This window comes from Bos mutus, chromosome 3 (genome assembly GCF_027580195.1).
Source record: "Bos mutus isolate GX-2022 chromosome 3, NWIPB_WYAK_1.1, whole genome shotgun sequence".
Lineage (NCBI taxonomy): Eukaryota > Metazoa > Chordata > Mammalia > Artiodactyla > Bovidae > Bos > Bos mutus.
Window position 1 is genome coordinate 24,512,010 of NC_091619.1, and position 13,512 is coordinate 24,525,521.

General features: G+C 44.1%; 1 protein-coding gene and 1 long non-coding RNA gene across 5 annotated transcripts in view; one reads left to right on the forward strand and one right to left on the reverse strand.

The window, feature by feature from the left end:
- The window catches only part of VTCN1 (V-set domain containing T cell activation inhibitor 1), a 68,770-nt gene that overhangs the window by 27,872 nt on the left and 27,386 nt on the right, over positions 1-13,512 (forward strand). For all 3 annotated transcript variants that reach the window (XM_014480209.2, XM_070367424.1, XM_070367425.1), the window contains exon 2: positions 12,329-12,393. In XM_014480209.2, the coding sequence (XP_014335695.2) occupies positions 12,329-12,393 (65 nt within the window). The remainder of the gene's footprint in view (positions 1-12,328; positions 12,394-13,512) is intronic.
- The window catches only part of LOC138987204 (uncharacterized), a 46,717-nt gene that overhangs the window by 13,153 nt on the left and 20,052 nt on the right, over positions 1-13,512 (reverse strand). For both annotated transcript variants that reach the window (XR_011463623.1, XR_011463624.1), the window contains exon 2: positions 12,830-12,960. This is a non-coding gene — a long non-coding RNA (uncharacterized lncRNA). The remainder of the gene's footprint in view (positions 1-12,829; positions 12,961-13,512) is intronic.

A 13,512-nucleotide genomic window follows, 5' to 3' on the forward strand; every position in this document is an offset into this window, starting at 1 on the left:
GTGTGTGTGTGTACGAGTGTATCTATTGTTTTTCAAATTCTTTTCCCATTTAGGTTATTACAGAATATCAAACAGAGTACCCTGGGCTATACAGTAGGTCCTTGTTGGTTATCTATTTTTTTATTTATTTATTTTTTGGTTATCTATTTTAAATACGGAAGTATGTACATGTCAACCCCAAACTCCCAATATTTTCTTTTAAAAAGGGAAGATAAACGATTTCTGCCGTAATTGGATGCTCAAAAGTTAAGAATGTGTTAGTTTCCCTTAGTAATACAGCACTGATATTTAATTTAACCATTACTTCAACAAGTTTTAAATACTATGTGCTAGACACTCGGAGGGAAATGTTTTCTAAGGTAGAGCACTTATTCAACAAACATTAACTGCCTACCATATTCCAAGAACTGGAAAAAAGCATGAACAAAGCACAGAAATGAGAAACAGCCTGGCCTATTTAGAGGCCCAAAGTAATGTAGAATAGATGGAACATGGAGGTAGGGGCCAGAGTCGGGCAAGAAATGGGATAAAGTATCCACAAATTTATGTAAACTCTTCTTGAGCTTATATTTGTGTTCAAACTTTAAACTTTCAGAATTTATATGCATGCTTCACTTTTCATTCTCAAATCAATACTTGAGATTTCAGTTGTAAGCTTTTACTAGAATACGGTATCTGAATGTGTTCTGAGAAGTCTTACTCAGAAGATTAAAAGAAATCTTGTGTTTCCTTGTAGCCCTGTAACAGTCTCCGGGTCTGTGCCAGATCCTGGGTCTCAGTGGGTTAGGGTGGCTCACAGGGTCTGGGATGGGAGTTGGGGGCGGGTATTGGAGAACACAGTAGGTTCTTATTGCAAGTAGTACGAGGGGAATGCAGAAACCATGAATCTACAGGAGAAAGTTGAGACCAAGGCACCAGAACTCAGGCTGGACCAGAAGGGGAAGACCAAGAGCAGAGTCTGAAATCATCTGGGTTCAAACCCAGCTCCAGGGCAGAGGCAGGCTGCAGAGTCCAGGAAGGCCAGGGAACTTCATGGCTATACCAGACAGGTCCACAGGGGAGTTCAACTTGAGGATGGCTGTGGTTCCTAGAACAGGGAGCATCTCCCCTGTATTGGGTTTCAGAACCATCCTTGATGTGAGAGGTTTGTTACAGAGCACACAGCAGCAACAGGGCAGCTGAAGAGTGCAGCTCAGACAGAGCGACCAGGTCCTGAGAGAGTGGGCCCGGCAGCCCGATGGCCACATCTCCGTCCTTAAAACCTTTCCAATGGCCACACCTGGAGAACTGTGCCCGTGTCTAAAAGATGAGAATCTGGGTCTTAGCAGGTGAGGATCTGCAGCAGATTTTTAGTCCTGGTAGGACTTTTGGAAGACTGGACAGCATATCCCTACTGACTTCCAAGACACAGTGGCCTGGTTTTCTATGGAATATTTTCTAGGGTTACTGAAATAGAAAGTGAATGATGGAAGCATCAGACTCAACAGATATGACATTGTGTCCCATCTCAGGACGCAGAGACTTCAGACTGCCTGGGACAGACATATGTGCTTGGCTAGAGAAAAGCTCTGAGGAAGACAGATGTACTTGTTTCCGGTTTTCTTAATGAATAAACAGTGAACTAATATCCCAGGGTTAGGTGTTCAGAGAGGATACAGCCCAAGCAGTTATCTGAATTTCTTCAGTGACAGTGAATGATCCTGAAGCCAGGTCAAGAAAAACAACACCAAACGGTCGCTGTGGCTTTAGGGTATGGCAAAGGTGATGGGTTTCTCTGGTGGCTCAGTAGTAAAGAATTTGCCGGCCAATGCAGGAGACATAGGACATGAGTTCAATCCCTGGGCCAAGAAGATCCTCTGGAGAAGGAAATGGCAACCTACTCCAGTATTCTTGCCTGGGAAATCCCAGGGACAGAGGAGCCTGGTGGGCTGCAGTCCATAGGGTCACAAATAGACATGACTTAGCAACTAATCCACCACCACCAAAGGATGAATGGCATCATTCTCAACGACACCAGCCCCTGTTCCCATCGAGACTTCCTCAGATCATGAGTGCTGGGCTCTGTGAGGAATTGATAAGAGGCAAGGATGACACAGTGCTTTCTCTCAGTGTCGTCCATTCCGGAAATGATCAGGCTGAGGTGATGTGGGCCAAGCCAGGGAGAAGGCAGTGGTGAAAGAAGAGCAGCCCAAAAAACAACTGTTATCATGAAAACGAAGTGCTTGTTAGCAGCCAAACCTCACCCTGGGTGCTGTGAGCATCTCCTCAAGGCTGGTTTGAGAGACCCACAGTTAAGCTGTTACAGGGCAGGCCACACAGACCGCTTAGAGGACACCGGGCTTCTCTAACAGCACAGACACTTCACGGGAGGTTTGGAAAAGGTTTGAAGTGTGTTTGTTGTTAAACACAATGAGATCAGTTATGCTGCTGAAGCAATCTTCTGGAAATGTTTTTCTCCTCCGGGGTGAGAATAAGGAGGAACGGGAAATACAGGTATGATTAGGAAAAGGACTAGTAATCAACCTTGTGTTGACTTTTGTCTCACTCTGCTTGTGCACCCGGCTGATGAAATGCTAATGTGGGCTTTGTGGGCAATCGGGGGACGGTTATAAATAGAGCTGGCTTAAGAATAAAATAAAATGGCTTTGCCGCACACCCAACATTGTCTGGGGAAAGGTGGTGTCTAGTTATGAACATTCTATATTTTTCCACCTGACACTCCTCCTTCCTGTTTTCCTTTCAGGATTTCAGACAAAAGATAGAGGGAGACTCTTTCAGTCCATGTAAAACTGGCCATGTAGTCCTTCCACCAGTTACAACTGTACAAAACATGAGCCTCAGTACAGGTCTGAACACTATGGTTTACAAAACTTGGATTTATATAAAATAGAGCATAGTAATGAAGGCCATGGATGATGGAGTCTAATTTCCCAGGGATGAGCCCTTGGATGAGATCCTTGATAGTGGGCCTTTGTTTCCCCATCTATGAAACACAGAAATTATTACCTCCCTCAGAGGGCTGCTGTGGGGATTAAATGAGGTCATACACTCAGTATCAATTATCATTGGTACATGATTAACAAAGGTTTTAGGAGGCAGGTACAGAATACAGAACTCTGGCAATGGCAAGGCCAGAGCAAATGCCAAGGAGTATCAGATTACAGAATCATATAACTACTACATTTGAAAGGGACTTTGGGGATTGTTCCAACCCTCGTTTAGTGCCAGAAGCTCTTCCCTTCCCTCTTCTCTCCTTAAGCGGTTGCTCAACCCCGGGTGCACACCCACACACAGTGACGCGGGGCTGCAGGCTCAGGCCAGCGCGACAGTTCTGTCGGAAAGTTTCTCTCTATGGCGAATCTAAACCTAACCTCTAGCACTTTCACCTACTGGCTTTGTTGCTTCCCGGGTGATGGAGAACAGGCCCATACAGCCTACTTCGTTTTGGAATGATCATCACTACAGTTAGTCCTCTCTACTAACTATTCTTCAAAAGGCTTCTCTTCTAATCACATCACCACCCTGACCCTGTTTTTCCTGGACCCATGATTATCAACCTGGGTGACACATCTGGAGATGGTGTTAGGTTGTCACAAGAAGGGCAGGGGTGCTACTGGCATCCCGGCTAGTGGCCAGGGATGCTGCTAAACAACCTACAATGAACAGAACAGCCCCACAACCAAGAATTATCTGGTTCAAATCGTCAGCAAGGCTAAACTTGAGAAACACTGTCCTAAATATACACATGAATCGGTGTTCTTCTTAAAATATAGGCATATTTATGCCAAAATATGCAGTCAGCTAACATTGCCATTAGACTGGCATTACTTTGCTATTAAATTAGCCTTGATTTGTTATTAAGTTAGCCTCAATTTGCTATTAAACTAGCCTCGACTTGATGGACACGAGTTTGAGCAAGCTCCAGGAGTTGGTGATGGACAGGGAAGCCTGGCATGCTGCAGTCCATGGGGTTGCAAAGAGTTGGACATGACTGAATGACTGAAGTGAACTGAACTGAATTAAATTAGCCTGAGACTCAGGTAGTTGGTACTGATCAGCCAATTAAAGCCCCCTTTCATGTGTTGCTGCTAACCCAGGGATAAGGCCCATGTGATCACTTAGAAATCATTTATCAATAGTGGTCCTCTCTCTTGCTGAGTCTGGAGGCAGCCTTGCAGTCTTTTCCAACATGATATCCTAGGCCATCACCATCAATCATACAAAAGAAGCTGGTGTGCAAATTGAAATACACTTGCTGGTCATGGCTCTCTGGTTTTGTGGCATCGGGGCCCAGATACGATGTAATCCTGGGGCCCGGGCTTTGGAGGACCCCACAATCCTGTGTTATGACCCCTAGTGGCAGCTTGAAAGAAGAGAGGATTCCTCAACTTGACTCAAAAGCACCCAAGCTTCTCATACAGTTTCCTAAAATCCCTTTCCTCAACACAAAGCCACGTTGTCTGCTGTCATTAAGGCAGTACGGGCAGAGCAGGGATACCCATTCTGCAGTATGGGGCAGAAAGGATGCCCCCTCTTCTATACTCTCCTCAAGCTCCCAGGAACAGCTCCTTCTCTTTGCCAATTTTCTTCCTCACTCTTCACTCCCCACTCTTGCTGCTCATTTTCTGATCCACTCTGTGATCTCATTTCCTGGATCCACACTGGCCTTGATTTCTCCAAAATGAAGAGGTGAAGGAGAGGAACGTAGAGATAGGGAAACATACTCTGGATTCTTCAGGGAAAGAAAGAACTTGAGTACTCAGCAATCTAAGCTTCTCAACCTAGTTCTAAGCAATCTACACTAATCGATATCTAGAGAATGGTACATAGTTTTACCTTGAAGCCCAATGCTTCACATAGAAAAAAAAAGTGAAAGAAAGTGAAGTTGCTCAGTCATGTCCGACTCTTTGCGACCCCATGAACTGTAGCCTACCAGCTTCTCCGTCCATGAGATTTTCCAGGCAAGGGTACTGGAGTGGGTTGCCATTTCCTTCTCCAGGGGATCTTCTCAACCCAGGAATCGAACCCGGGTCTCCCGCATTGCAGGCAGACGCTTTACCCTCTGGGCCACAAATAATTCCTTTTCTCCTTTTCTGGGGGAAAAAAAAAAAAAGCAGAGAGAGAGAACCTTTTTGGATAGGCTGTAATAAATGTCTTCAATTTCAGCATCCCTTTATAAACCTAGTTGCTTCATTAGTTTATAAACAAAGTAATATGTTTGATTTATTCAAATATTTACTTGATTTATGCAAATATTCTGCTTGCAATATTTAAAAGTAGAATTTATTCAGATGAATCCCATATTTGCTAACTTAACCTAGTTTTCAGAGTATTAACCATTTATCAGTGGCACGAGTAGAGGTAAGCTGCTAATCTATAAGAAATACAGTCCCTCTCAGTTTTCTAGGTATTTGGGAAGGAGGAAGAAACTGGACAACAGAGAAAGCATTATTGTCTGAATAAAACAAAGAGCATTTGATGCCTTCCCAGATGACTGCTCTACATAACGGCAGAGCAAATTTGGGAAGTCCTTGTTTTCAGAAATAGAGCTAGAGACGATATTCATGGGTGGGGCTGAGGAGGCCTTCCAAACTTGCAGCCTCCTGCCATATGGCACTTTTTCTACAAGTATGGCTCTTAGGAGAATGGGCTCACAAACTGGACTCCCTGGGTTTGAGACCCGACTCTCCCACTTTCTAGCTGTGAGAGTTTGGTCATTTACTTAAGCTAAGCCTCAGTCTCCCCACATTTAAAAAGGTAAAGATAGCAACACTTGCCTCTAGGCATTACTGTAAGGAATGAACGAGACTCTGGATGCACAGCACTGGCACACAGAACAGGACCGATAAGCATTAGCTATTGGTTAATCATCCTTACGAATCTCTGATACAGTGAGAGTTGGTCCTTAAAAGGTAGGTATCTCATCCCAGTTTTCTTTTCTTTTTTTTTAAAGACCTGAGGAGAGTTCACTTCAATGCAATTGACAAGGAAATTTGATTGTTTCAGTGAGGTAACATTTTAAGATAATAACTGGAATTATGACTAATTACACTATAACCGGACGTATCACGGATAGCAAACACCTTGAACTGATAAATTTCTAGGAATTTCATACAATTTTGGAAGCACATATTAATAACACATTCCATAAAAATATAAACTAAAGAAGATTAAACATTGCTTCTTTTCAACAAGGAATTGCAAATAAAATTTATTAGGGTCTCATATAGCCAGAAGGAGGTGGTACCCCATTTAGAAGGGTGATTGTTAGGTCAAAAGGATTGCCTATTTGGAACTTCTGAAACTGCAGAGTTAGGATATCATCAATCTTGTTTCTTGGTAACTCATTACTATAGTCTGTCTGCTGCAATATAGGTATCTATAAAGTCAATTAGCTCACATGTGGTCAGAAAAGAGAGGACTGATACAGTTTAACATAGATGTAGTATTGAGTCACATGCAAATGTTTCCAAGGCGAGAGGAGCTGAAACAGCAGAGAAGAATGACAGTGTCGGTGGGAAAGGGCTGAGTATGGCTTTCTGTTCTGTTTTGCTTTTAATTTTAAATGAACCCATGCACTTGGGGCTCCCACCCCAGAGGCCCACATCCGGCCTTCCACCCCCCAGGTTCCACTTCCCGCCATTGTACCCACCTTTACCACAACCTCACTGCCTCATATCACCTTAAGTTGGAGTTTCCACTCAATGGTTTCTGTCCATTTAAAAATTTCCCTGAAGCAGCTTCTGGGCCTACTAAGCTGCCTGGTTTGGCTGCCAAGTCATCTCCCAAGGTACCAATTACTGTGTCTCTTAAGAGACCGATCACAGAGTCACATGGGTTTTGAATGGTCTTCCCTTAGCCCTATTTTTTTCCCCACAAGCCTATTACGTTCATTGTGTGATTTTGTAGAACATGAGGTTATTTGGGAACACAGCACGTCTTAACAGAAATGCCTCATTTTTTCTAGTGCCGCAGAAAGGGCCAGCACTTGAAGCAAAGGCACATGAGAGAAGTGAGCGAGGCCCTCCTCAGGCTGTGTGGTTGTTTTATGCTGATTCCCCGTCTGCAAGGCGGGCCCCTCCCCTGGCAGGCTGAGGTCTGCAGCCCCTGAAACTCCCCTCCGCCGGCCCAGAACCCTCCGGTGTGATGCTCGGGTCCTGACCCCGTGCAGTGCAGCAGAGACAACTTTTCCTTTTGGTTCTGCCTTGGAGACAGAGTATCTATTAGCATGAATTAGCTAAACATACTTTTGGATGAAGCCTTTCTCTTTACTTTCTTTGAAATTTGTACATGAAAATGTACTTTGATTCTCCCTATTTCTCTCAGATTTAAATCAGTTCCTGAAGTGAAGTGAAAGTCGCTCAGTCGTGTCTCTTTGCGACCCCATGGAATATACAGTCCCTGGAATTCTCCACGGCAGAATACTGGAATGGGTAGCCTTTCCCTTCTCCAGGGGATCCTCTCAACCCAGGGATCGAATCCACGTGTCCCACATTGCAGGTGGATTCTTTACTAGCTGAGCTGCCAGGGAAGCCCTGAAAATAATTTCCTACCTTCCTAGAATTCCTGTGAGAACTTGCTCCTCTCTTCATTGAAACCCTCACATTATATCTTATTACAGTGGCATGTATATGTGTCTGTGTGTGCAACGTATATTTGTATATGTTTTATTTGTGTGTCTTACCTCAATTTACTGTAAGGTTCTTGAGGGCAGGCATTTGGTTTACTTCATCTGTCTACTTCCTGCATAGTGCCCAGAACAATGTCCTGCACTTAGGAACTACTTAATTAATGTTTATTAAGTGAACAAATCCTCCAAAGACACTGGCTGTCATCTGGGCTTTTTTGTCAGGAGGGTCTAACAAACGTGCACTGTGAATTCCAGTGCAGTTGGTTAGAAGACACAGTTTTGCATTAAACATTTCCTGTAGCGTAGTTATTAGAAATGATTCTTAGGAAGTAAAAACCAAAAAGCGATGTAAGAACATCTTATGTGAAATATTTTATTCATCTTTTTAAAAAATTAACAAGCAACAGGCAGGAATTATTTCATTTGGCTGCTCTGATAGTTCCTGCTTCTCTTTCCAAGGCTCTGGAGGGTGAGCTGTTTCCCAAGGGAATACCAGCTCAGCCCAAACCTCAAGGTGATTTCTGCTTAGAGAGGGAACTTGCTGACAGACAGCAGGGCTCTGCTTCCACTGCCGGGGAAGCATGGGGGCCTGGGGGTGAGGGAGATGGGCTCAGCTGCTCTGACTGTGATGTACAATCTCCACTGTCCCCTCTCTACTGGTGAGTGTCCAGGTATCTATTCAGTGTCTCTGCTGTCCACCCCCCTCGTTAAAGAGGGCAGGCCTGTGGCAGGGAGATCTGTGATGGCCCAGCGGGCTGGAAGGGTGGTCTGGAGTGCAGGATGCCAGGGGCAGTGTGGGAAGCAGCAAGGCTGGAGAGAGAGGGTTAAGACTCCCTTTGGAAGGCCATGTTGTCTACATCACAAAGTGGATTTTTACTATGAGGGAGATGGAAAGGCACCTGAAGTTTTAAGCACAGGACTAGTATGATTAGTTTTGTAGTCATTCTGACCAGTAGCTCCGTAGCTAAGCAACGGGTGGTCCTCACAAGCATTTCCATTGGCACCACCAATGAAATGTATACTTAGTTATAAACCTGTGCTTATTATATAACCACAGAAGGAAAACAAGAATGGTAATAGCTGCTGCTGCTGCTGCTGCTAAGTTGCTTCAGTCGTGTCCAACTCTGTGCGACCCCATAGATGGCAAAAGTACTGGAGTGGGGTGCCATTGCCTTCTCCATGGTAATAGCTAATACCACTTAAAGCTTTCTGTGTGCGGCTGTTCTAGGTGATCTTTTAAAATGTGTCAACTCGGTCTTCACAAGAAGGAATGGAAACAAGGTCCGCAGTTAGTACCTAGTGGTGCTGGGATGTGAACCTGTTCAGGCTGGACCCAGAAGCCGTGCCGTGATTACAGCATTATACTGCCTCAGTATCACCCTCAGCCCCATTTCGACTAGGTCATCCCCCCTAAGCCACACTCATATAGAAATTCTGGGACTTCCCTGGTGGTCCAGTGGTTAAGAATCCACCTGCCAATGCAGCTTCTGTCCCTGGTCTGAGAACTAAGATCCAACGTGCTGTGGAGCAGCTAAGCCTGAGCACCACAGCTACTAAGCCTGCGTGCCTAGAGCTCATGCTCTGCAACAGGAGAAGCCATGGCACCGCAATGAGAAGCCTGTGCGCTGCAACTAGAGAGTAGCCCCCACTTGCGGCAACTAGAAAAAGTCTGTGTGCAGCCGCGAAGACCCCGTGCAGCCAGAAATAAATACATAAATAAATACATAATAAAAAATTCTGAAGTCACCACTGATTCTGGCCAGGGTGAAGCATGGGTTAGCAAGGTTTAGTCTAGAAGCAGGGCTGTCAGGAGAGTGTTGCAATGATGCCGCTGAGACATGGTGGTGACCAGGAGCAGTGGGGACAGAAATGGAGGAATATGAGAGAAATTAAGGAGACCAGGACTTGATCATTCAAACAAATGAGAAAATGTACACTGAATGCTTAGCACGAAGCCTACCCTACTACATGCTCTTTTTGATATACCAAAATACTTATGATATTTTTGTTATTACAAGTTGGGTTATTCTCCAGATTTAAGTCATAGCTTTTAATAATAAGTATGCAGCAAATAGCCACAGATAAATTGTTTTTACAGTAAAAAAGAAACATGAATAGCCCTGTATGGAATATGCAACAATCACTGCCCATTTGATCTTAAAACAAGATCAAAGCTAGGTCTGCTATAATAAAATACCACAAACTGGGTAACAACAGAAAAAAAAATATTGTCTCACTGTTTTGGAGACTAGCGGTCTGGGTGGTTCCTCCCGAGGACCATGAGAAGAATCTGTTCAGGCTTCACCCCCAGCTTCTGGTATTAGTTGGCAATCTTTGGTGTTCCTTGGCTTCCAGATCTCTGCTTTCATCTTCACATGCTGTTTTCCCTGTGAGTGTCTGTGTCCAAATATCCCCTTTATATAAGGATACCAGTCATGTTGAATTAGGGCCCACCCTACTCCAGGGGCTTCCCTGGTAGCTCAGCTGGTAAAGAATCTGCCTGCAATGCAGGAGACCCCAGTTCAATTCCTGGGTCAGGAAGATCCACTGGAGAAGGGATTACACCAGTCGTACGGAATAGGGCCTACCCCACTCCACTGTGGGTTTCCCTGGTGGCTCAGACAGTAAAGAATCTGCCTGCAATGCGGCAGACCTGGCTTCGATCCCTGGGTTGGGAAGATCCCCTGAAGAAGGGCATGGCAATCCACTTCAGCATTCTTGCCTGGAGAATCGCCACGGATAGAGGAGCCTGGCAGACTACAGTCCATGGGTTTGCAAAGGGTTGGACATGACTTAGCGACTAAGCACAGCACTACTCCAGTATGATTTCATCTTAACTAATCACATCTGCAATGACTATTGCCAAATAAAGTCACATTCTGAGGTCCTGGGGGTTAGGACTTCAAAATATGAGTAGGGAGGGGCATACTTCAACTTATAATATTTTTATAACAGATGGAGCAGGAATTACTCATACTCCCATTTTAAAGATAAAGAAACTGAGTCTCAGAGAGACAAAGTAATTCACCCAAGGTAAATGATTCCTGGGTCACAAATGCAAGTCTGCTCTGTCCAGCTCAGTAGTCAGAAAGCCAGACAGTACCTCTTGCTATGAGTTTGTTAAGCTGTTCTCACACACTTGGACCAATAATATTTGAGGCCACACCTAGGTGTGTAAAGAAAGGGGGCAGTTGTCAAATGTGGTCTCTTCTTGGAATCAACTGCAGATACCTTATCAGTCCTAGTGATGATTTTGCTTATTCAATTGTTGTCCCTATGGCTATACCTCATGAGGGCTTAACCTCTAGGGGAACTGTTTACTCAAATTGTTCCTCGTGAGTCTATCGTTTCTCTCTGGTGGGCCCATCCCTGAGCTGAGGGGAGCTGGGTTCAATGAGCCTATTCGGGGCAGCAAGAAAAATGCCCTGTGCTTCCCTTCTCTCTATAGCGTCATTCTTTGCCTCCCTGTACCTCTCTTTTGTCCTGCCAATTGCATAACATCGGTGTGGGTGCAGGGAATGTGTGAGTTGGCAGCAATGAGACTGTGGCGGAGGACACCTGCCTGATGACTTATGCACCAGAGCAGGCAGCACTGGGAAAGCTTCCCAGGGACTGCTTTGCCACCACGCCAGCTCTGACCTGCACCTTCTGTTCTGTCTGAGTCACTCTCAGCAGCTCAAGCCGGTATCCCCTAATGGGTTCCTCTGGGCAGAGAGGAGGGACACACCCTATCTTGAACCCCCATCCCTGGCAGGCAGTGTAGGAAGTAGTCAAGTACAGATTCTGGAGACACAGTCTAATCCCAGCTCTGCCACTTACCAACCATGTGAATTTAGGGAAGAAGCTTACTATCCCTATGTCATGTCTTCATCTGTAAAATGGAGATACGTTTGTTTACCTCATAAGGTTATCACATGGATAAATGACATAGTCCATAAAATGGTGCCTAAAACAACATATCTGTGACATAATTCTAGCACTCAGTAAATATAAGCAGTATTTCCTTATTTGTTTATTTCCTAAACATCATTTATTAATCTGCTCATTGAAAACTGACAAGATACATTTCAAGAAGTTACCAGTTGTTATGTCTGGATGGTGGAGTTTCAGGTGACTTTATTGTCTTATTTTTGTTTATCTGTGTTTCCTAAGCTCTCTGTAGTAAACTTCTTACTGTTTTAATAAAACAAACTCTCAGTGAGGATCTACAGAGTGAAGTGGACTAGTGGGTACAAAGCAAAGATATGACCGCTGTCCTTAGTGGAGTTTAAAGTCTATGGAAGGAGACAAAGAGATAGATTAATGATGTAATAAGAGGGATGCAGTAATGCTCAGGGTGGGCTAAGGATTGAACTAGTCTCCCTCAAGTGCCACCTGGCATTACAGAAATGCCATTGGGTTTTCCCCAGCAGTCTTTGTGTCTGATCTTCACTGATCTGGAAATAGGAAAATAAGATGATGCACACAATCAGACAAAAGAGCCACTCCTTTAATCTATCCCAGCACCCAGGGGGCCGAGGATGGAATTGTTGAGATCCCTTTCTAAGGCACCTACTTCTAGGAAAGGACATATTTTGAAGAAAAAGTTGAGAGTCTTTATATAATACCTCCTACAAAGGGCAGGTATGAGCCTAGGTTGCAAAGCAGCATGTTAAGTGGAATAAAGAAGTAATTTCCTGTTTCTTTCTCTCTCCATAGCATTATTAGCATCATCATTATTCTGGCTGGAGCAATTGTATTTATCATCGGTTTTGGTATTTCAGGTATGTGATTTCCTGCATTACCACAATCCATCCGCTGCTCATCAGTAAGTCCCTAATCACTTAATGTGTAGAATGGCAAGAACACAGGGTCTGAACCCAGAAAACCTCAGAGGAGAGCCCTGGTTCTTCTACTTATTGACTGTGTTCTCTGCCCTTTAGTCATTTAACTCCCCAGACCTCAGTTCCCTCATGTAGGATGTGGAGGAAATAACATCTTCATCACCAGGTAGCTGAGAAAATAAATGGAATGTCTCTCAGACTGTTCTCTTCACCAGACAGTGCTGAAGATATCATTCTGGGATCACAGCTAAGTGCCTTGGCTGAGCCATTCTATCAACAGTTGACCTGAGTAGATGATTCCTTTGCAGTGGGGCTTCCGCTGAAGTGTTGAAGAATATCAAGTCTTTAACACAGGGTTCTTAAACAGAATACTTACTGGTCATAACTGCTGTTCCACATGGGAAACAGACGCCACTGTGGCACGGATGGTGAGTTTCCAAAGGCAGTCAACTGGTCTCAGTTGCAGGAACAGTCCTCTCTTCTGTGCAGGCCACGTCTCAGGAGCATCTATTAAGGATGCCAGATTAAGACGTTGAGTGACTTAGACCAGCAGCTGTCCTCTCTGAAGCAAGTCACTTGCTTCATTTCCCTTGAAGCGCCTGACTCAGGCCAACACATTTATTTTAACTTAGACTGTGGCCAAAGCTGTCAATTGATAACTTTAGTTCTTATAGTTCCAGCTGTCTTTTCTCTCTGTCACTCTCCTCCAATATGCGTGCTGCCACTAAATAGTAATCACAAGGCCTAAATGAATAAAACTCATTCATTTGTAGATCTGTTTGCCTAGAGAAGATATTAGCATCTTTCTCCATTTTATCAGTAAAAATGTGTATTTTGTCTTTCATCTATTTTTCTATTGGGTTATCTTTTTCTTTTTGATATGTAGGAATTATATGCTGAGTGCAATTTGGTTATATGTATTGAGAAATCTCTTCTACTTTCTGGCTTGCTCTTTCACTCTCTTAATGATGTCTTTCAATGAGTGAAGTTCCTAATTTTTACACAGTTCAATTTATCTTTTTCTTTATACCAGGAATTTTTTGTAAGCAGTTTAAGATG